The sequence below is a fragment of the Trachymyrmex septentrionalis genome, unplaced genomic scaffold, assembly GCF_001594115.1.
Source record: "Trachymyrmex septentrionalis isolate Tsep2-gDNA-1 unplaced genomic scaffold, Tsep1.0 scaffold19, whole genome shotgun sequence".
In the NCBI taxonomy this organism is placed as follows: Eukaryota; Metazoa; Arthropoda; class Insecta; order Hymenoptera; family Formicidae; genus Trachymyrmex; species Trachymyrmex septentrionalis.
In genome coordinates this window covers 4,678,544-4,702,328 of record NW_017305071.1, presented here as the reverse complement: position 1 = coordinate 4,702,328, position 23,785 = coordinate 4,678,544, and the positions used below count along the sequence as shown (strand labels likewise).

Below are 23,785 nucleotides of genomic sequence, written 5' to 3'. Positions count from 1 at the left end.
TTGCAGCATTGAAGTAATTACGATGAGAGGATTTGAGCAGGGTTGCAATACGATGCAATTCCATTTTCGCATCGTGTAGAGTCCGATGAAACTTTGAATTGATGCAACTTGACTATGCGGCCGTAATCGCATCGTCAGAGCGGAAGATTGATGCGGTTGATGCGTGAAGGTTTAGGTAAATTTCCGCGGTACACATAAACGATTTAAAATATTGACGTGTACAAGAATTGCGCGAATTATTGGAAAAAATAATACGCTAATATTACGTGTTCGTCGGATGATAATAATTCTAATACTTTACTCTCACACTAATTAATTCGAACACATGGCTGCGGAATCGAGCCATAGTCGCGATTATTATCTGCACAATTGCGGTCGCAGTACGTTAACATAGAGTGAAGGAGAGAGAGAGAGAGAGGAAGAGAAGCAGAATCCTCCTAATATTGTCTTGGGATAATTGGATCGTTGAATCGACAGGACAGACAAGATATGAGAAGTTTCACCGATCGCGAGACGGAAACCTGCTGGAAAATTCCCAGGAAGATGTAGAATGTTTGAATAAGATTGGAAATTGAGATCAAAATCAATCCTACATATATTTTCAAAAAAGGAGCAACGAAAAGAAGAATTCATACTCCGTAAAAGAATATGAGAATTTCACGTGGATTTCATTTTTATTTTTTAATTTTTTAAACGATAATAGCCGCGTAATACGTCAATGATTTTATTTTTATTAGTAAAATAATTAAACAGCGAGACGTGTGAAATCACGACCCGAGTTCGATCTATCGAAGCTCTTCGAATCCGTCAACCGCAATATATTCGCATGGAAAAGCGTGTCAATAAGCGCTGACAGTGGCATACACTCGAGCTGTGAACGAGGTTATTGATGGAGTGATCACAGGACAGTATTAGATTTTCCTCTGCTCTCTCTCTCTCTCTCTCTCTCTCACTCTCCTCCATTCTCTTCCTCTCTTTATCCGTTCATGACTCTTCGAGGATACGCTGAATAGGATCGCAATCATTGTCAGAGGTCCTCGAAGCCGCTCGTGGCACCTGTCGTTATCTCCTGTTATCTCCATCTAGCTTTATTTCTCTCGAGAGGTCTCTGTCCGTCTCTCTTGATCGACCGATTCGCCCGATTTATGAACTCCTCCGAGCCGTCAATTGCATCTCGATATCGGCGAGATACTTGACCACTTCGATCTGTCGTCCGCAAATCCGCGTCGCGCGAAAAAGAGCTTTCGATATCGCGATTCACGAGAGTGACCCCCATGGAAATAGAAATCGGAGTGAGTGTCGAAATGAATCGAGTGCTGTCAGCACCATGGCCGAGTGCTGGTTTTGTATCGCTATTCACGATCGCTTGACAATGTTGTATTAAATCAACGAATTGTATCAATTACAATCCTTCGCTTGGAATTAATTCCATTGTTCCTCTCCTTTTCTGAATATATTTAAACAGCATATTCGACTATAAGGCCATGAATGAAAATTTCGACGACTTTACTTTTCGTTCGATTGTTATTTCGTAACGATATTACTGGATATCACTCTTTTGCTTGAGGTGTATCGCTATTGGGGACACTTTTGGATAATTGCGGAATCAATGTGACACGACTATCAACGCGACTCTGGAATTTTCGACCGTGTTTTTTGAATAAATGAATTAACTTTTCCACGGAGCGCCCGTCACCGACCGTGTCGAGTGCTGTCATTGCCAATCTCCGCGGTTGTCACCTGGTCCAGACGATTCGTGGGACGTTTCGCGGTGGCAATTGCGCGAATATCGGGGGATGAAGGGGGAAGGGAGGCCCACTTTGGAAATGGGACGATGATGCTTTATAAGCTGTCGCACGCACGAGCGCGTGCGACTTAAATATAATAATATCATCTCCAGAAGAGACAGTGACAGCCGTGTTTTACATCATAAAACATTTTTTCCTCAGTGATTTGTGTAAGGAAGAGTAAAATATAGGGCAAGAAATGCAAGGAAAGAGGGAAATGAGTTGATTCGCAGCGTCAAGTGATCTGAGATAATTGAAAATAAATTTAATTTGAATTTAATTGAATCACCAGATGTATCAAAATGTGATTTTTAGTTTATTTATATAATAGTAGAAGTATTTATTGAATTTTAATTTGTATTACAAAATTTTATTTTATATTATTTTATATTTATTACAATTTTATTTGTCAAAGAATATACAGTATAGATATATCTGTAATATCATCGCAAAGAGAAAATATATTGCACCGAGAGATGCAATTTTTTAGATTCGTTTAAATTTATACGTTTTAACAGATAATTCATAGTTTTTAAAATGTCAACTAAAATGGAGCTTTCGTTTTTTCTTGTTAATTTTGATAAACACGCGTTTCGAGCTCTTTCGGGCATTTTATTCGAAATATGCAATCGATACCTCACTTCCTGTCGTAAATATCGACCGCAATATATTGACATTGTTTTATCGCAACAATTGTCATATTACCAAATGCGTTACAGTTTTCCTCGTTACTATTGAAAATTAGTGCGAATGTTATGGTGCATATATGTGCGCTAATTAGCGGCATTGACGCGAATGCTTTATTTGCGATTGATCGAACCTGCCTGTCTGTTCGAAGAACCGCGAAATCGAAAGTGCTCATGAATGCAATCCAATGAATGATAAACAGCTAATTACCTATATATTTGCGTTCTCATTTTACAGTATTGTATCAGCATCTCGTTTATCTTTGTTTTCAATTTCGCAACGTATTAGTACATCTATTTGCTTTTCTCTCTTCCTTGCCTTAGTTTTCTCAATAACATCATAGAATAAAAGATTTTGCATTTACTTACGAAAAATCTATTGTTAATGTTACCTGATAACACCGTTCTCTTAACGTCTATCATGTATTTTTTGCTTAATCCTTTCTTTTTAAACGTAAAGAGAATAATTTTCGCATGATAATCTGTTATTCATTCACACGAATATTACCATTCTTTTTGATATAATTTTTTTATAAAAGAGACCCGCCGTTCTTTGTCTGCTTGGATATAACTAGATCTATTTACATAAAAACATTTGAGTGATGTCTCAACACAACATACAATTTTATTAATCTTTTAACAGTTAGACTTTTATTATCTTATGATACTTCTTTAATTATAGAGCGCATGTGCTTTTTGCATAAAGAAAATAAATGTCGAATTTTTAATTTCTCATTAAGCAGATCCAGGATAAATCGGTCCGTCGAGAGAATTAGTAGATATGTCCTCGTTAATTAACTTATAAATTAATTAACTCATTGGATTATTCGCACTACACATTGTCGACTTCCGCGATAAAAAAAGGAAAAAGGATTGTCTCGAGTATCTGTCGACTTTTTCTCGTTCATTCGCGTCTATGCATTATTCGAGTGTTATATCGGGCAAATGTAAAAGCACTGAGAGGACGAAGCCGGCGAAGTAGAGTTGAAAGTGGAAAATTAATATCCTCGGATGATCTATTGTTTCATTTTACGGCTTATTCGTTTCGCTGCCGACTTCTTATTGTCGCGCGAGTAAATTTAGTTCGCATTTTTTTTTAACTTCTCACTTTGCAAATATAATCTTTCTACTGAAAATTATATTCTATAATTTCGATTATTCGTCCATTGCTTGTCGATCTACAAGTCTCTATAAATTGTATATTTATAAATAAAATTAATTTTTTAATAATTGAAGCTCCTTGAGTCGCAAAAAATTTTTGCATCTTATACATAACTTTTTATTAATTAATTTTCTAGTAAATATTTTACTTGGATAAAATGTTTCCAATTTTACATATATAAAGTTGTAACTCTAATTGTAAAAAAAAAGATTTGTCTTTTTATTTCGAAAAGTTACAAAAGTCTATTTTCGTCTATAAGATCGTCGGAGTATCGGATGGGCCGCGACCGTATCCTCTTCGCGAATAAATCATATTAAAGTTACAGTTATATGTCGAGGATAGCGTTGTGTCGCTCCTCTGAAATTTACGAACTCACGAATAAAGAAAATTGCGAATGGTGCAGCTGGAACGGTTACGAGCGAGTTGGGCTGCATCTTGCGCTCGAAAATTCACCATTGTGATAAAATTTGATCATTCATATAAGATCCGTTCCATCCCAAGGATTGAATTTTTACGTATTTTATAGTAATGATGAGAAAGTGCGTAACCGTTCTTGTAAAATGCTATCGTAAAATATGGCTCCCTGAGGAAATATCTGAAATAACTGTGACATAAAAATGTGTTTCATTTCAAATGTATTCATATGATAAAATTATCACAGAAAATTAAATTTATATTTACAACAATTATTATTAATATATGTAATTAATATATAACATATATTAATATATTTTATTGAAATAATAAATTATATTATATTAGCTTATTCATTATTATACAGCAAAGTAAATATTAATTATTAAAATTTTATTATCACGGGTAAAAGATCTTTTCTATTTCTGCTTCTTTCTTTAAAAATCTTTTAGTGTTAAAGTTTAGTATTAAAATCTTGATTTTTATTTCTTTTTAGATACAGCCAATATTTCTAAAACTATCTCAACTTCTTAAAAGTTAAAATTACAACTTTAAATTTACGGATATATTTTATCGCAGTGGAAGCAACAGCGTAAATGTCACACGTGATTATTATTAAAGTTGCCAAAAGACGGTATATTAATACAATATGACGATGGAGGCAGCGAACAAGACAAGTCGTAAAGTTCATTCATCAAAGTTTGGGAGCAAAACACTCCCTGGGGACGCTTATACATAAGAGGCGAAGGAGGCATTACACAGGCTGAAGTTTACCAAATTTGCGTTACTCTCGGTGGCTTATTGTTACCGCAGAATTTGCATCGTTGTCTCTTAACCTACCGCATTACCTTCTTCAAACTGCTTAGTCATTTCATGTGCAATATGACATTCTTTTCTTCATGAAATATTGAAAATGTACAAATTCAATGGCACAAACAAATATAACGAAATTACCGAGAAGGTTTAAGAGATAAAGCAGTCGAGTAAGGAATATATGAATATGTAATTTAAGTATTTAAGGAATGTAATAATAGAGTCTTCACATGCATGTTATGAAATCTCAACACGCACTGAATAATTTATAAGTTAATTTATTAGTATTTATATATATTTATATAATTATCTGCAAATGATATCCATTTAAACAGCTTTAATTTAACAAGAGCTTTGTGCTACATACTTTTTTTTTCTAAATTAATAAAATATTTTACAAGCAGTAGATTTATTTTAATACGGATTAAGAGACGAATAAAATTTTTTTGTACATATTTACGGTAATTATCGAATTGTATTCGATAATTTACGCGCTTTTAATCGCATAGGAATTTGGCAATTAGTTTAATGAAATATGCAGTCGATTTTTCAAAGGATAATCCTCGCATAGGGACAACCGTGCCGTCGCGATAATTCAGTCGAAACTCGCGTTGTTTTTCTGATCGTAGATCATTTATAAAATATATACGCTTTAAATTGCTTTAGCGCATAATTTTACGCGCCATTTCTGTAACCCTCTCAATGTCTACATTTATCACGATATCTCTCTTGCTTCGCGATGTTCATTACCGATTGGCCGCGTAATGAATACGAGACGATGTTGAAGGCATGATATTAATGGCGTACGCGGATGCGGTTTCTCTCGAAATTAGATGCACCCGAATGTACATGGAAACTGCACGAGGCAAATTGTTTCGTGCAAGCTAATTGTGGATGCATCGATAAATGATCAGTTAAATGTCAAGTGAAACATGATAGCTATTGCGTCGAGCTTTAATTAGGTCACCAAGAAATCGAGAGAGACAGACAGACAGATAGATTGATAGATAGATAGATAGATAGATAGATAGGTAGATAGGTAGGTAGATATACATATACTCTTCTAAAAGGGCTGAGATGTAATACAAACAAATTTATATAATTATTATGTAATCAATTATTACAATTTGTTACATCAATTAAATAAATCAAATAAATTAAATAATAAAATATACATATATACAAAATAAAATGAAAAATAAAGATAAAGTAATTAAATATAAAGCTAAAAAGTAAAGAAAAAACTGTATATATGCATAAGCGACGAAACAAATAAAAAGAGAGAGAGAAAGAGAGAGAGAGAGAGAGAGAGAGAGAGAGAGAGAAAGAATTTGTGACGAGTATGATAAGATATTATATATAGAGATTAATATTATTTCTACACATACACAAAAAAGCGACCTTATTTGAAATACTATATTTGTTTCTTTTCCTCGTATACTTTTCTTATTTTTCTTCTCTGTTTTTGGTCTTTTATTACTTTTTTCGGTTAAATACATTTCGACAAAGTTCTTGTTCATTTCTTACATCCACTTCCGAGAAATTTCCTAAAGTATGATACAAGAGAAATTCTTTAGTCAATAATTACTGTTGATGTCTTGTATCGAACTAAGGATTACTGACATGTATTATACAATAGATGAACGCGTTAAATTAAGTAGACGGACAGTGAGAAAACGCGCTTCGCGCGCTGCTGGTGCGAAATATGCTCGCTAGTTTAAACGAACGTCTGCCCCATTTTATATGAGGCGAGTCGTAACTATCGCCGTAACTATCAATTTACCTATTTGTCCAGACGCCTATTCGTCCATTAATCTCCGTCGGTTGTCTAACGGACGCTAAATTGCCCGTGTGCGCGCACGATGTTGATCCCTTTTTCTTCATTTGTCCGTCAGATATGGGACCGTCCTCCATTTTTAATATATTACCGTTTAATGCGATACGTAGCATTTTTTTTACAACCAACGTGAGTTATAAGCGTCATTGGACTCAATGAAAATGTGTTGTTTCTGTAAATCATTAACTCGTTAAATTACATAGAGTAGCGAAAGAAGAGTCTTCGTAATTCATATAATGATGTTTGGAGAAATGAGTTTTTACTCGATTGCACAATGTTTTACGATAGTTCAAAGAAGAATATTGTAAATATTATTTTAAAGCAGTATTTTCTTTTTTCTAACTTTTTCGCAATTATGTCTTCGCTTCGTTCACATTTCTTTCCGATTCTTTCATAAATACTATTCTAAAGGTAACCCTACATGTCAGTACCGATAGGTAGTATTGAATCAGTAATACTGACAGTATGCATCAATATTTTTAATATTTTTACAACCTTACACGATTAGTATTATTGACAATCTATTTTACTTTAATTTTACGTATATTATTTATTACACTGTGACATACTAGTACTATGACATGGATCCTAATAAAGCGTTACTGACGCTCGAGAATCAAAATTCAAATCACTGTTAGTATTCTACGTCAATCCATCAATATTAATAACACGCGATCAATAATATTGTCAGTATTTGTTAATACTGACAGTATTATTAGACCATGTAGGATTACCTTTATATATCCCATTAAGTACATACTTCCAAGGGACATCTTAAAGACGTCCAAAGGAACGTATGTATATCTATGTTCTCTAACGTCCTAAAGAACGTTCCCAGGATGTCTTGAATAAAATGCTATATGGGTTATAAAAACGTGTTACGCTAGACTATGTATAAAAATGACGGAGTATGGATGTATGTATATACACGCGTGTATGTCGCTTGCCGAGAAAAGAGATGCATTCGAGGACGATGATGGAACGGGTGATCGATAGCGAATTTGCACCGAGAAATAATATCCTTCCGCTACGAGGCTGTGTCGATTCTGCCGCGTCTGCGTATCCATACGTTGCAAACTGAGAATACCTTCACCGTTACGTATTTAAAATGTCGTCTTTCTAATCCCGCGTGTGAAAGATACTCCGGTAATCTCTCATCCGCAAAAAAACGTTATTCAGGTCACGACTGACGTTAATTTCGCCATTACGGGACATACCTGTGGCACGGACCGTATGTTGGCAAAATTACAATGGAATTTACAGCTCCGAACTTTCCAACGGTTATGAAAATGTCGAGATCTAAGACTGGAAGCAAGAGTGACACAGGATTATTCGAAACATCCTAAGTACGCGAAAATCTAATGTTGAAATTTTCGAGCGTATTCAGAAATTACGCGCGAGCTAGGAATTACTTTTCAAACTATTCTGTATAGAGAAGAAGTCGCTGAATGCGTACCTCATCAATATTTTATATTATTATATTGAATATAAACAACATTTAGTGATTTCCACAGCCGTTTCTGTACAGTCGTTGCAATGTTCGGATAAATAGTATTGAGTAGTGTAGTTCGTTGATCAATTTTTACGAACGAAAATGTTAAACATCAAATTATTAATATCAAATAAAAGGAAATCTTTATATGTATATTCGAAATACGGGAGATCCGGATTCGAATTTCGGCTGAGGCAATATTTTTTGCAATGAAATGTTCGCAGATTTAAGATTTTAAAATTCTCATTAACATCACGTTACTAATATTCTTACTTATATATTGACATAAAATATTATTGTTTGTCAATTCAATAAGTGATATTACTATTTCAGTTCTACTTATAATTGCATTTTAAGACTAAAAAAGATTTCGAAGTGCGGTTTATAAAATTAGATATGATGTGTATTATAAATTCACACAGAAATATTTAAGCACTAAAATCCACTTTGATTGAATATAGGAATATTCTCGTATTTACTTAACTAACTAAAATTATTAAATTGCTTGTCAATTTAATATGTGATATTACTACTCTAATTCTATTCATGATTGCGTTTCAAGGCCCAAAATGATTTCGGTTTGCAGAATCAGATATGTATATAAATTTATGCGGAAATATTAAAGCACTAATATCTACTTCAACCGATAGTTTCTTACTTAATTAGATTTATTCTCATCGGTATGTTATAATTCCAATTTAGAATTATAATTGAAAATGTTGAAATCATCAAAATTTTGCGTAAATTTTGTGCATAATTCAGAGAAGAGACATTATCATTATATGCAAGTGCGAAATGGTATACTTGGTACTATTTGTTCGGACATCGCAACAACAACTACCGCGAGGTTAGAACTATGTAGGACATGAATTGCAGACACTTCCACTTGTCACTCTGTGTAAATACATCTACCAACGTTGACTTATATTTTAAAAGATCTCGTTTATATTTGTACCATCCATATATTTTTCGAAATTCGAACTTTGACATTTCTACAATGCAGGCTATATTTGAGTCGTTCAGTATATTCGCGAACTGTTCGGCAAGAGTTTGGCACACGTATTTTCGCCTCGAGATTGAGGACTGTGCGAGAAGTTATACACGCAGGGAATCACGTGAGTTACATCGCGGGAATGTTGATTCATCCATCGGAAAGTTCCACGATGTATCGATCAGTGTCAGATCGGTTCGCCTAATTAAACGATATGTTCATCGTTTTAATAAAACAGGCACGTAAACGCGAGCGATGATGCGCCGCGGCGATACGAGTAATCATTATCGTCAATGTTGTCGAGTTCTGTTTCCCATTTCCGATATTACTCGCGGGCAAACCCGTTAATAATGTAAATTGTCGTGACCGGCTTTCTGTCGACATAAATCGCGTGTATTGACGTGAATTGGATCGCTTCATCAAAAGTCGGACGAGAGTTAATCGCTACATTTAATACTGACATACGCGAGTGTCATTAAATAAATGACAAAATTATGAATAATGAGAATAAATTTGAGAATTTACATACAGAAAATTTATCTCGAGGGTAATGCGATAAAATAAAAATGTCTCCCATTAACTTTAATGGTAATGAGACGAAATATTTATTTAAAAAAAGTATTGTAGATAGACACAATAAATAAAATCAAGGAAAATTGTATTTTTAATAATAGTGATACAAAAATTTATATGGAAAAACTCTGTTAAAACCAAATTGATATTTAAAATAGAAAAATAGAAACGTGCATGGAAACAAATAAGAATATATAATCAGAGTAAAATATTTAGAGTTTCTCGCAAATATCTGAATATTATTCTAATTATATCTTTCATTATATCATTATATATTTTCGTTTCCATATACTTTTCTATTTTACATTTCTATTTTACGGTATGTATTTTATTGATCTCATATATATACATGTTTATAAATTATGGAGAGAAATTTATGAGAGGACATCAAATATATAAAGGAGGAGCACGCAATAAAATATAAACAGACATCTTGTGCAGGAAGTGTACCGTAATTATGCAGTCGCGGCTGTAGAAACAACTCAGCGGTAGTCATTGCGCGAAATGATTAATTCCACTTGTACATCAAAGCACTTCAAAGATCTCGAAGTCTTGACACAGATTCTACAGAAGTCGGCAATGACAACGTGATTTTAAAGACAGAAAGAGAGAGAGAGAGAGAGAGAGAGAGAGAGAGAGAGAGAGAGAGAGAGAGAGAAAGGGAGGAGGAAAAGGAATACTTTTAATTAACTTATGCTGCTGCATTTTGTCAGCTTATACCGAGTGTTCCTGTTATTTCGCATTTTTAGAGCATTTCCCTACGGCAAAAAGAAAGAGGAAATAATCCATCTCTCGCGAGTTGCGAAACTTTTCGTATCTTTCGTGCGCCGAACTCGCGGCCGACGAGAAACTTAAGACATGTTTTACTTGCGACCTCGCGTAAATAACTAGCCGAAAGCAAGAGAGCGGTTTTTTTGTGCGGGAAACATAATTGCAGAATTTCTCGGAAGGACAACTTAAAATAGATAAATTATGATAGTGAATAACCAGAGATAAAATAAAATTTTGCTTTTAGTAATATTTAATTTTTTCCAGAATATATTTACAAATATATGAGCAATTTATAATATATTTTTGTAATATAATAAATTGTATAATATAGTATTTTTTGTAATACGTTCTTGTTAGAGAAAAGGGTATGAAATATACACGATTTTGTTTCAGTTAAACCTGGGTTGAAAATAAAATTATTTGAAATTAGTGAATTAAGTAGTACATATTTTTGAATGGATATAATGGTTAATCTTTAGAGGGAGGTTATTAAAGTCTTGCAAAGAAAGAAAGAGAGAGAGAGAGAGAGAGAGAGAGAGAGAGAGAACTTTTCTTTAAGTAAAGTTTCTTATGATTCCTAATTATTTCATTCCTTGCTTTAAATGTGATACTGTTTCATCACCACTATAGTGGCTGTTCCGTCCTATGTAAAGGTTAAATCAGGATAATTACAACAGTATATATAATACTTAAACAAAGAGAAATTTTATAAAGAAAATGTATGTTAGAGAGATTAACAAATCCTTCAACGCGTAAACTCTGTACACATTCCTTTACTTTTATTTTAAATTACTACATACGGAATTAAATTTTATTAAAAGATTATTTTATCCTAATTAACACATATGGGAATAAATATGTTTCCTAAATATTTAATGAGATATTCCTAAGTATCTCATGTTTTATGATCTTATAAAAAGCATATATAAGACCAACATGACTACTTACGAGTTATTATGTATATGTAACATATACGTTGTTAAATCTAACAGTGTTAAATTTAACGTAACGTGAATCGCTACTAAATATATCATTATTTTTTACCAAAACGATAATTAAATTTGACACTGTAGATTTAACAGGGTAAATTAAAATATACATATACAAGTTTCTATGCTGTCGTAATATAAATTCAAACAGACAAATTGAATCAATATTAATCGGTTTGATTAATAAAATTAAAATATTCGATATATTCCGATCAGTGAGCAAATATAATGTTGATGCAGTTTTAAAATATTACGAGCGTGACGCATTTCTGTCGTTTTTACTCGGTGATCGCGTGTTCCCAGATAATCAGTAAATAGGCAAATACTTGAGTTGTGTGAGCACAATCGATCGGGCGAAGTTTATTTAGCGTTTATCGAAGCCGGACTGATCGTCTTAGTGAGCGCTGCGTAAACATTTATCATTTACGTGACCGTGCTTGTCCTCCGCATCGCTGGATCAATCGATCGATCTCTCATATGGGAATATTCCCTTCGTTTTCGTTGCAGCTTAAGAACCAAGCAGCCTAGCGGCCTGGACACTGGCGGGGTCCGGCTGGAGCTGAGTAAGGCCCTCGATCTCTGGGCCAGAAATTCGAAGCTCACTTTCCAGGAGATCAACAGTGACCACGCCGACATCCTGGTCTACTTCCACCGGTAAGTTTAATTTAAATTAACTTTAATTGAAACTTCGCTTAATTTAACATCCTATTTATCCTGCGTATGTACGTATTTTGATATTTTAAGTGATTAACTCCGCGATTGAAATTGTTTCAATGCTAAAAATGTTCACGTTACGCAAGAATGACATTTCATAATGAATACTTTGTTATTGAGTAGAATTTTAGGATTAATTAACTCACTATTATAATAATATAAATGAACAATAATTATTAAAGCATTAGAATGCCTGGCATTTTAATAATAGATCTGGACACGGAGATAATCCACGAAACGCATAGCTTTTGCAATACACAAAGTAAATGAAATATAAATAAACTGCTTATATGAGCTTTTGTAATTGCTGGTGCGTAAATAATATATTTATAATGCTTTAAGATATAATTCGCAAACAATTGGAATATACTCACAAACTGCAAACGTTTCGACTCTGCATTTGACAATGAGTCCTCTTTAGTATGGAAGTCAAGTACAAACTAGAACTCGTAGTTTATACTTGACTTCCGCAACTGAAGGGGACTCAAATTCAGAATCGAAATGTTTACAGCTAACTTTGTTGATGATATGTCAATTGTTTGCGAATTAATGCTTTATAAATACAATATATCATTTACTTACATTTGGTTTATTTTTGAAATCACAAAACTATTTTTATTTTAGGCTATTATATATCATAATTATAATAATTTAAATCAATCAGTTTTAGTATTTGACAGAGTGATAGAAACTAGGTTTAAGCATTCAGATTCTAGACAGAACTTTTAGAAATTCTAGCAGTGGCATATTCGAAACTACTTGCATTGTATGTGTAGTAAAATAATAACGCGACTCAATGCCATATAATTGTGTAAAATCGCAAACTCGCGATAGATATTAATCCTGTTGTACCGTTCGGGTCTATTTGACTCGAAATAATTTTTATTTCCCCGCTATATTTTTATGAGTAAGCGTTTTCACATTTCACTTTGTTTTATTCAACTTCGTTTCATATCTCAAAAATATTAATCTGACTATAAAGTTTTAACAATTTTTTTCATTTTCATTTCATCAAAATTTTTTAATGTATAAAATAACAAAGTCAGCTTATATTGATTATACAATACAATTCGAACAAAACAGTAAGATTAAATTCGATGATAACTGATAATTTTGTTGGCAGAATGCCAGATAATATTCGCGTTGCGCATTGTTCAGGGGTTATCATGGAGATGGATATCCATTCGATGGCAGAGGTCAGATCCTGGCTCATGCATTCTTCCCTGGCAAGGATCGCGGTGGAGACGCTCATTTCGACGAAGAGGAGATATGGTTGCTGGAGGACGAGAGCAACGAGGAAGGTAAGCAAATCAGAATTTCTCCGGTGGTCGTGTCTCAAATTATTCAAATCCCTCGCGCGAGCGATTGGAATATATGAACTCAGATGAAATAGCAAATATTTGAACGATGAGGCAAAAAAGAACGGACAAAAACTGGTTACTCCTAATAAATACTGTTTATTCCAATTTGTCGTGGTGAATGAACTATTTATTCGAGTTTTTTTCGGCGAGTCTGCTCGAATTATTCGAAGGATTGAAATACTTCAAGTGTGTCACTTATGTGAGTTGATTAATCATATCATTTTTACAAATATTTGCATTCTCTCTCTCTCTCTCTCTCTCTCTCTCTCTCTCTGTCTCTTGAAATCCCAATATTTTGCACGTCGAACTTCTCTCCCATTATTTCAAGGCATAGACTTTCGTGATAATAATTATCCAAGCCATCGTGTTTTGGTAGCGCGCCAACTCGGTCATCTGATACAAGACGCGGTCATGCCTGTGGAAAAGAGGGATAACTCCAGAAAACGATCCTTTCAATTCTATCGAGACAAGGCGTTATGTCGTTGGATCAATATAAAACGCCGGACGGCGTTTTATATAAAGGTATTCATGAACAGCGTACGTGAGCGTCTGAAGAATTGTTTGTGAGCTCCTTCTATCGATTTTATCGATGTATTTTCTACCTCTTTTAATGCAATAAGAATTGTTTTGTCTTGAATTTCTCAAACAATGGCACACATACGATACATGCCATTTGCTAATATTAATTATTACAGCGCAGCTTTATATTCGACAAATTCAATTCCAGCATATATTTCCTCTCTTTTAACGTAACTAAAATTAAAATTTCGAATTTTTCAATTACATTATATTACCAAATATATGTTTGAAAATTAAATGGATGATTGCTTAATTATTTTCACGGGTCTTTTTATATAATTAAAGTTTCTCTTTATACAAAATTAATTAAAATGCTTTTAATTAACACAGATAGCCAAATAATTTAATATAAATGATAAATGACGTATAAAATAATAGTTTAAATATATTAAAGTGGTTCAGGTTTTAATATTTTTAAAAAATTTGCGTGTATAATGTGTATGTATATTTGTACAATTGATATACAAATATCCTTATAATTATACATTATTATGGTACAAGATTTTTCGAGTACTGATACTTAATATATCACGCTTTTCTTTTCTTCATCAGATCGAACACTTCGATTCATTATTTTCTTTAGCTGCGTTTCGATGTATCAATTGAAACAATTATCGACAATAGGGGTCTGTCTTCTTTAGTTGACTTCTTGCTGCACTGTTCGTCTTTTCTCTTTTTCTCTTAACGTTGAACGATGCAAGAAGTTCAACTAAAAAAACAAGCCTAATTCTTAATGAAAATTAACAAGAAAGTGCAAACCCAGACAGAGATAGACAACCTGTTGGAATGATTAACGATATTTCCTTAACAGGTCGGCAACCGCGTATGCGTTTAATTAGCGCACAATTGAGACGACGTGACGATGCTGTAGGTGAAAGCCAGAAGAAGATAGACAGGGTTGGAAGAGAGAGAGAGAGAGAGAGAGAGAGAGAGAGGGAGCCGATTTCTCGACGCAAGTTGCGAGGATCCACTATGTCCCTCGTGCTTCCATCAAGATTGCTTAATTGCGTAATTCGCAGCGTGAATCACTCCATGATTACAACCTCGTAATTGCAACAGTTAGCTAAGCGACGTGCCATAGCGCAATAGTTAAAGCTGTCGACTGTCTCCCCGTTTACGCGTTACAATATTGCGCATTTGATTCCACATCCTCTATAATATATCCTGCTGATATTTGTAATTACCTACTCACTTACATTACAATATGGTGTTTTTATCTTTTAATAGGTATTATAATATATTGTATTTAATAAAATGCGAGATATATTTATTAATGTATGTTATGCATGTAATACACAACTGTAATTATTGATATTATTAGAAGTTACATTTTGTTTACAAATTATATTTCATCGTGACACAAATTTTGTATTTGTTTATATATTATAGATATATACTATAAATATTACAAAAATTATATTAAAAGGATTATTATCTTTTATAGATATCTTTCATAAAATATTAATTAATTTCGATATGGCAATTTTCTTTTATAGAAAGACAATTATACATACCAGATTAATACATATTAATTAATTAACACAGGGCTTTAAAGAGCTTGATTTATTGTTCCGTGTTAAAATGGGAACTTTTGTTTCCAGCAACCATTTAATTATTTCTCATTTCCGCTGAGTAAGTTTTATTCCGTTGATTTATTACCGGGAGGAGTAGTTAGTACAGAATAATTAGAGACGATTTGTATATGGCGGTTGACAATTTATCGCAGCGGGAAAGATGGCGTGAAGTATTTCGGTCGATAAGCTTATCCCCGTGCAAATCGAGCGCTGCAACAAAAGTTCGTCATCTCATTTCTGCCGTCATGGACACTTCTATCGTCGTCGTTGCAACGTTCCTGCATAATACGTTTCCGCACTTTCTTCGCGCACCATACTCTCTACCCGGGGATTTCAAGCAACGGAGAATGAACATCGTGGAATACAATTCGAAGTAGCAACTTTTTCCCTCAACAAGAACTAATTTGCTCGAGCAAATCCGCTTTAGCAAAAATAAAACTGCTGCAACGCGAGAAGTTGGTTGCAACGAAGAATGAGAAGTCTTAAGAGCCTTCTCGACTTTTGTAATTTACAAAAGAGTGATTCATAATAATATGTAGCTCTTAAGTTGATAATTTTACATTTCAAACTTATTGCTTAAATATAATAATATTGAATTTTTTTCTAAAAAATGGTCAACGGATATTATATATTTGTATAATCAGAGTTTTAATTTTTAATTAATTTCAAGCGAATGAAATTTTACGGAATCGCAGGCGAAATTTTAACTACGAAGAGATTGGCAGTAGAAAAAGCAGGAAACACTCCGGAAATGGAGATAGCACAGTTTGAATAAAGATATGACTGCGAACGCGTATTTCCTCGACATTATAAAGAAGAACCGAAAAACGTTTTTAATTGAAAAGTTCAAAGCTTTATCTAAACGCAAATTTTTTTCTCCTCGTTAACGGAGATTCTCTTGGTCGAACACTTGAAACTCTCGCGTTAACTTGCGCGTTAAGCGCTTAACGCGGTTAAAGTTCATTTTACGTGCTCTCGGCTACGAGTCGGGGAATTTTCTCTCAGCAAAACTTTAATCGAAACTCTTAATAACAACATCGTTGGCCTTATCGCCGGCGGTGATAACGGTCCACCCCTCCTGTAATCCTCTCTGCGTCTTGCAAGTGCGGCTCTTAACACTTCGCAAAGCCGCGACTAATTTTCTCTCATCCCGTAAGGGGGAGAGGTTGATTTAATTACCATCACGTCTCAGCTATTAATTAACCGTATTAATTAATCGGACTATTGTTCCACTATCAAAAGAGCGAGCTTTGGCACGATTACGTGGTAAATTATTATTTGGATCTGATTCTTCAACGCTCGAATCTTGATTGGCGTCGTTAATACTGCGCCGACTTAGTCTCTGGCACAGCCGGCCGCATTCATAGTGCACATTAGCATAATTATACTCGTACGTTACTGTGACACCGCCACAGGAATTCTCTTTCTCTCACTCTCTCTCTCTCTCTCTCTCTCTCTCTCTCTCTCTCTCTCTCTCTCTCTCTCTCTCTCTCTCTTTGCCATTATCAACTACTGCATGCGCGCTCAAAGTTAATTTCGGCGAGACGAATTAGCAACGAGGTGTTATAACATTGTTTCAATATAATTATTTTGTTCGAACGTTGAAAATGTACAAAAATATTTAATGTAAGAAAAAAATACATTTTTTCAATTTCTTTTTCTTCAATTTCCGTATAATATAAATAGTAAATGTTTTATACAAGCGAAAACAGTCAAAAATAATATTTTATATATTATATGTTATTATATATATTTAAATTCTACAATCAGTTTAATTTTGCTTACAAAGATGCTTTAAAAGTTGAATATTAAAGAATTATTACTGCAGTTGTGAAAAATGAAAAGAATCAAATTTTAATCAAAGAGATAAGTAATGTAATTTGAAAGCACGAAAAAAAGGCTCCAAAGGAAATGATAGTAGTTCTGGCACGTATACTAGATCTTGCTAAACGGCGAGTTTGATTTCGATAAGAGCGTTACTGAGAGTTGATTTTTTCGTTGGCTGAGCCAAGAGAAACCTTTTGCGGTATCGATGTACCGTGGTTAAAGGAATTACAGCAGCGTCGGCTGCGTAGAGCGGATATTTCGGAGAAAAGTTTCGCTAAAAGGAATTAAGCTCTCCCGCAATGTCATTTTTGCTTGCATTCTCTTCGCTTCTCTCTCTCTCTCTCTCTCTCTTTCTCTCTCTCTCTCTCTCTTGCTCGTTCTTTTTGTGTCCCCAGAAAGTTTAGAATTCGTGAGATTCACGAAAAATTTTATAAAATCCACGCACGTTTGTTACATTGTAATTATTAGAACTAAAATTGAAGAAGAATTATAATACTCATGAGAAAGAGACGTATTATAAAATCAAATCGAGATTGAAATGATTAATGTAATACGTTCAATCCGATTATTGTTGGTGATCTCCATAGAGCAAACTTTCTTCAGAGGAACGTTTTATTACAGCAACGTGATTCGCAAACCATTCGCATCTCAGTTTCTCGCAGTTTGCGAAGACAGTGCGACTGAATTCACTCGTGCAAACGTGACGTCAGTGACGTGACATTAGTAATTCATAACTGACAACTGCGGTTGTGGATGTCACTCGCAAATCGGTTACATTTGTTCTCCGTTCAGGACATATATCCGCATCTTCTCTCTCTCTCTCTCTCTCTCTCTCTCTCTCTCTCTCCCTCCTTCCTTCGAACGAGGTTAATTTACAGCGACGGCCGCTTCGCCATTAATTGCGTTTGCCTAACGAGAATTATTAACTGTTGGCGTTGTAGGGTGATATCACTTGCGACGATCATTTAGATTAATGGTTTATGAGTATTCGCTGACCGATCAGAGTCGAGAATAATCAGACAAACCAAAAATAAGTAAATCATCCATCTTAGATATTAAAGTGTGACGATCTTTTTTATATAAACATTTTATTTCGTTAAAGAGATTAATTTCGTGAGAGGGAATAAAAATATCTTTCTCTTTTTACGTATAAAAAATAGGCAAGGATGCTGTTTCTTTTGTAATGCTTTTATTCGCAGTCCCTTATTAATTAACTTTTACAATATTACATTGTATAAAATGCGTCAAATAATTTTTCGCACATTAAAATTTTACGCAATACAAAAGTCGCGTTGTCCCGTCTTTTAGCCGTCTTTCTGCTCATTTAACTCGCAAGAGACAGCATGAAGGAGAGAGGTCTTGAAGAGAAGGCAATATCTCTCTCCGGAATATAACGTAAGTTTCCTCCTTGCGCGTTGTAGTATAATGTGTACTCGTCATCCTAGTAATATTTTTGGTACTTAGAAAGCTCTTGACGGGATCCCGGGATAATGTGCGTAAGTCAGATCGATAAACGATAAACGGTGCTGCTTTTGTAGGGAGCAATTGTAGTCTGGTTTTATCGCTTTGTGTTTCAAAAGCTTGCACGATAAAAACAGAAAATCGCGAATAGAGTAATTCGCAAACACCTTTATTTATGTTATGTACGTTTTATACTTATCGCTTTATGTCGCCTACAAGGTTTTATGTCCAGACTACACTTAAACGAATGATGATATTTCAGATGCGCGATAGCTTTGAACTGGATCTGCAACAATTGCATTAAATATTTTATAGAAAAATTTTAAAGCTATTATAAATTTTGATTACTTACTCTTATGAGTAAGAGGAGTTGTTGCGTAGCAACAAAGTATAGATTTACTTAGATAAATACGAATTCTAATAAATCTTAAATCTTAATCTTTTTTGTTGAATATTTTAAATATATATAGTATATAATTTTTTATTGCATATATGTATATATAAATTATATGTATTTTTATATAAATATATTGTATAATCTTTTAGAGATTTTTCCTTTTGCAAGGAGACGAATTCATAAGCAGTCACGTAGTTTTTATAATGGTCGAATTTTTCAAAAATTAATGGCTGGGAATTGTTCGCCAAGTTTCAGTAACAAGATACCGTGGATTTTTCTCGGCAATGCAAGCAACGATTCGCTATACTATCAATTTTTCCGTGACAGCAACTCCCCTCGAATCGGCGATCGCTTTACGATCCTAACCCATATCTGGAAAAGTAGTTCCTCGATGCGGGTTGGAATCGAATCAGAGCGAAACGAAACGAAACGAAATGAAGGCGGAGATTCCGCGGTGGTGGTGACGGCGGCGGTGGCAATTCCCGATGCAATTGTCCGGAAAACTCGACACGTGAACACGAAAAAGTTTCGATACGCTTTTCTCTACTGCCATGACTTGGTGTCTTTGGAGATAGTAAAGAAAATAAGGATAAAGGTATCAAAGATAAAACTACTTTGAACACTTTTTATCAAAAGACATGATGTAGAAATTGATTTGGAAATAATGCAGAAAAATGCATCTCAGTTGCATTAAATTTCAGACGAATGTTTGCTATTTGAATAACTTTATAAAAAATTATGTCCTTAAATATATTATTTTGTCCTTTGAAAAACGTTATATTGATATATTATATGTTGATGTTACAGTTGTTTCGTAATGATTTCGTTTTTGCCTCCACGAAATATTTGCCAAAGTTCATTGTGTTATGATTCTTGCAAATCTGTATACGACGCTTGTCTTTCATACCAGCAAATATTGTAGTTGACGCAAGGCGCATCAAACAGATAAAAGGTACTAGATATGTAGGTATTCTCATCCGCCATCTTGGTTCCTCTTGATTGATAGATTATAGTACGATTAGTGACAAAGGTAAATGTTAAGAAGAGCTCAAATTTTAATAAAAATACACTAAATCGATGCGTTTTCGCGTAAAAATACACAACAGTGGTTCACTATGCTTTAAAAAACATACATTCTTTACTAAAATAGTGAATTTGTATTTTAAAAACAGTGAATTTGTGTTTTTAACGCAGTGAACCACTACTGTGACAGATTTCTTAATCCGAATAGTCAATTTTAAGGATTAATATCTCGATTTGCGGAGCAGAGTTATTATTTTAGAGTTTATTATTCAGAGTTTATTATTTTATCAAAATTTGAGATGGACGAGCTCTTCTTAATTTATCTTTGTCATTAATCGTACTATAATAATCAAGTAGAATCAAAATGGCGGATATCTAAATGAGGAATATCTATATGTATCTATCTAGTTCCTTAAAATCTGTCGGTCTTGAATGTTTTTGCATTTCTTTCAGGCACTAGTCTGTTCGCGGTGGCTGCTCATGAATTCGGCCATTCCCTGGGATTGGCGCACAGCTCGGTCCAAGGTGCTCTCATGTATCCCTGGTACCAGGGACTGAGCCCCAACTACGAGTTGCCGGAGGACGATCGCCATGGGATTCAGCAGATGTACGGTAAGATACTCTCTTTCGCTACGTTAATACTTGTGCGATCGTTAAACATGCAGTATTTAAATTAAAGTTGTTTCCCCGTAAATTGTTGGAGCTTTACGTGAAGCTGTACAAAAATATTAATATTAAATATAAATGAAATTTTTATTCAACTGGATATTAAATTTGAATCGCGCAAATTATGGATCCGAGAACGAGAGAAAATCGCTGGGATGTGATAAAAATAATTTTAGTCTCAAAAAAATATTGTCATAAATTTGAAATCAAACGAGAGAGAAAATACATTACAATATATATTGCGTAATATTTATATCGTCGTTAATTGTGAGTTTAGGAAAATGAAAACAGAGACCAGAGTTATTAAAAATAACAGTATGATTATAACGAATTATAATGAATTACAATGCTGAGATTGGAAAACATCGTTGAGCTCTGATAAAAATGCAAATATTGATGCCGTATTAATTTTACTAGTCATAAAATACTATTTAGTCTTTGTCGACTAAAGCAAATAACGGAAACTGGAGTAGGAGTTATCCTGTAGATTGCGCGCTGCGCGATTAGCATTCCGCGACTTTGTGGCTCCGTTCTTCGAATTTTCTTCGTATTCACGCGGTGTGAATCTAGTGAGTGGGATGTGCGAGCAGTTTATCTCGATCGTAAAACTTTCGGTGAACGGCGATGTGGTAGAGGTGAGATTTATAGCGCGCGTTATCGGCGTAAAATCGTAACAGGGGTAAGCATTGCTCGTGTGCAGTGTTTCAATTTCGAACACGCTGTTGAAGCAACCGCAGGCATTAAGGCGATGGTGCTGTTGCAGTCGGCTCGACTTGTAATGTGCGACATAACGCTCAGCGTGTCGGCCGGCAATCGAGTTTATTAAAAAAGTTGTTTGCTCTTTATAGCGCGGCGAGCCTGACGAGGAGAAGGACACGTAGGATAATTTTGGCAAAAGTAATGGGCGATATAAATTTCCGGGTCAATAATAATAAGTTTCGCCAATTGCTATTTCGCCAAAATATTTTATATTTTTATCTCAAGTCCCAATTGAATAAATTTTAGACTAAACCTATATATATATATATTTTATAAACTGTATTCATGTTTTGAAAAATTAAATAATTATTAATATAGTTAAATATATAAATTAAATAATATAGTATAAATTAATTAATATAGTTAAATATAGTTAAATATAGTTAAATCAAATATCCTTTATTATCATATAATATCGACAAAAAGAAATACTCGTAATGTGGATTGAAAGAAAAGATTGGCTGAATATGGCATAGCATTTTTAATTGATTGCAGCAGTCAATTTTTGGTTGTGATAGCCTATCAAAATCCTATACTGACATTGCGAATTAAAGGCTAACGCAAAAATTGGCTACTGTAAACTAAAATTAACTGTTGCAGCTAATTAAAAATACTATACCGTATTTTACCATTTAATTGTTGCAGCAGCCAATCTTTTTTTCAGAGTGTTATTTTTGTCATTTTCCTTTCACAACCTTTAAAAAAATCATTTTTTTTAAATTATGACGATTTTATTATGAAGTTAGGTTAGTTCACTTTTGATAGATAAAATAATATTTACCTAATTCATGGTAATAAATCAAATATCACGTTTCGCACGAGTTATATTACTTTTGAAGTAATTGAGTGATATGTATTATTCCAAATATATATTTGTAGTAATATAAAACAAATCAGTTTCGAAGCGAATGCACATGTAGTTTATAGAAATTTTACTTAGACTAAAATTATCGCAGAATATATTCAATATTGGGTTATCGTGTTACACCTCCTATTGTCGGAATCACCCGTGTAATTTCGCTGCGCATGTAATGGATCACAACTTGAGCATGTCGAAATTGCTTTAATCGCTCAGTCATGAGAAACAGCTTAGTTATATTCACCCGACCAAACTGGGGAAATCTGTAGTCCATTGTACAGGGTGTCGAAAAGATATCAGAGAAATTCTGGTCTATCTAAATATGTGTTCGAATATTGTAAATAGAAATGCCCCTTTAAAAATTATTTTTTTTTATTAAGAGAGATTATGTTTATCAAGGAGAAATTTGAAACTGAACTTGTGAGAAATATGATACACTTCAAACTTGACAAAAGCGATGGGTAGATAAAGTTGAGACACCCTGGCTCTTTAATCGAGATTATGGACGCCTGTGCAACATCGGAAATTTGAATTTCTGGCAAGGATCTATATCTCGCAGTAGTCTCGCAGTAGATAGGGCACTTTATAGTCCGACGACGGGGGTAAAGTTAGCCTTTCAGTAGCAAACTCGTTTGATAGTCAGCCACTGCATAGCGAAACACAGTTGCACTAGTCAAATATTTCGACGTGAATAAACCTGGCATTTAATGCGCACTTGTGAGACGTAAAAATGTTGAAAGAGGAACACTCAGAAGCACGTAAAGTAAACGTGCGAAAAGGACCGTTGTTCGGGTATTCTCTTTACGTTACAGAATAAATAATAACCGACGAAGTCTCTTTGTTTGCGTCTTTTTATTTCTTAGATTTTATTCCAAATGCCATCAGTCTTATTTTATATATTTTTGAATATTAATTAATATTAGAATATATTAGGAATGAATAACGGAATTGTGAATATCTATATATAAAGAGAAAACCTAAATAATAGATGATTATTTATCAATTGTAGAAGTCTTTATTTAAAGAAAATATTCCAGTTATTTACTTTTA

The 23,785-nt window shown here is 33.9% G+C and overlaps 1 protein-coding gene across 1 annotated transcript in view; it reads left to right on the top strand.

Moving 5' to 3' along the window:
• LOC108746989 (matrix metalloproteinase-2-like) overlaps positions 1–23,785 on the top strand; it is a 170,087-nt gene that overhangs the window by 120,107 nt on the left and 26,195 nt on the right. The window contains exons 4-6 of the mRNA XM_018484173.1: positions 12,023–12,169; positions 13,388–13,530; positions 20,905–21,063. Of these exons, the coding sequence (XP_018339675.1) occupies positions 12,023–12,169; positions 13,388–13,530; positions 20,905–21,063 (449 nt within the window). The remainder of the gene's footprint in view (positions 1–12,022; positions 12,170–13,387; positions 13,531–20,904; positions 21,064–23,785) is intronic.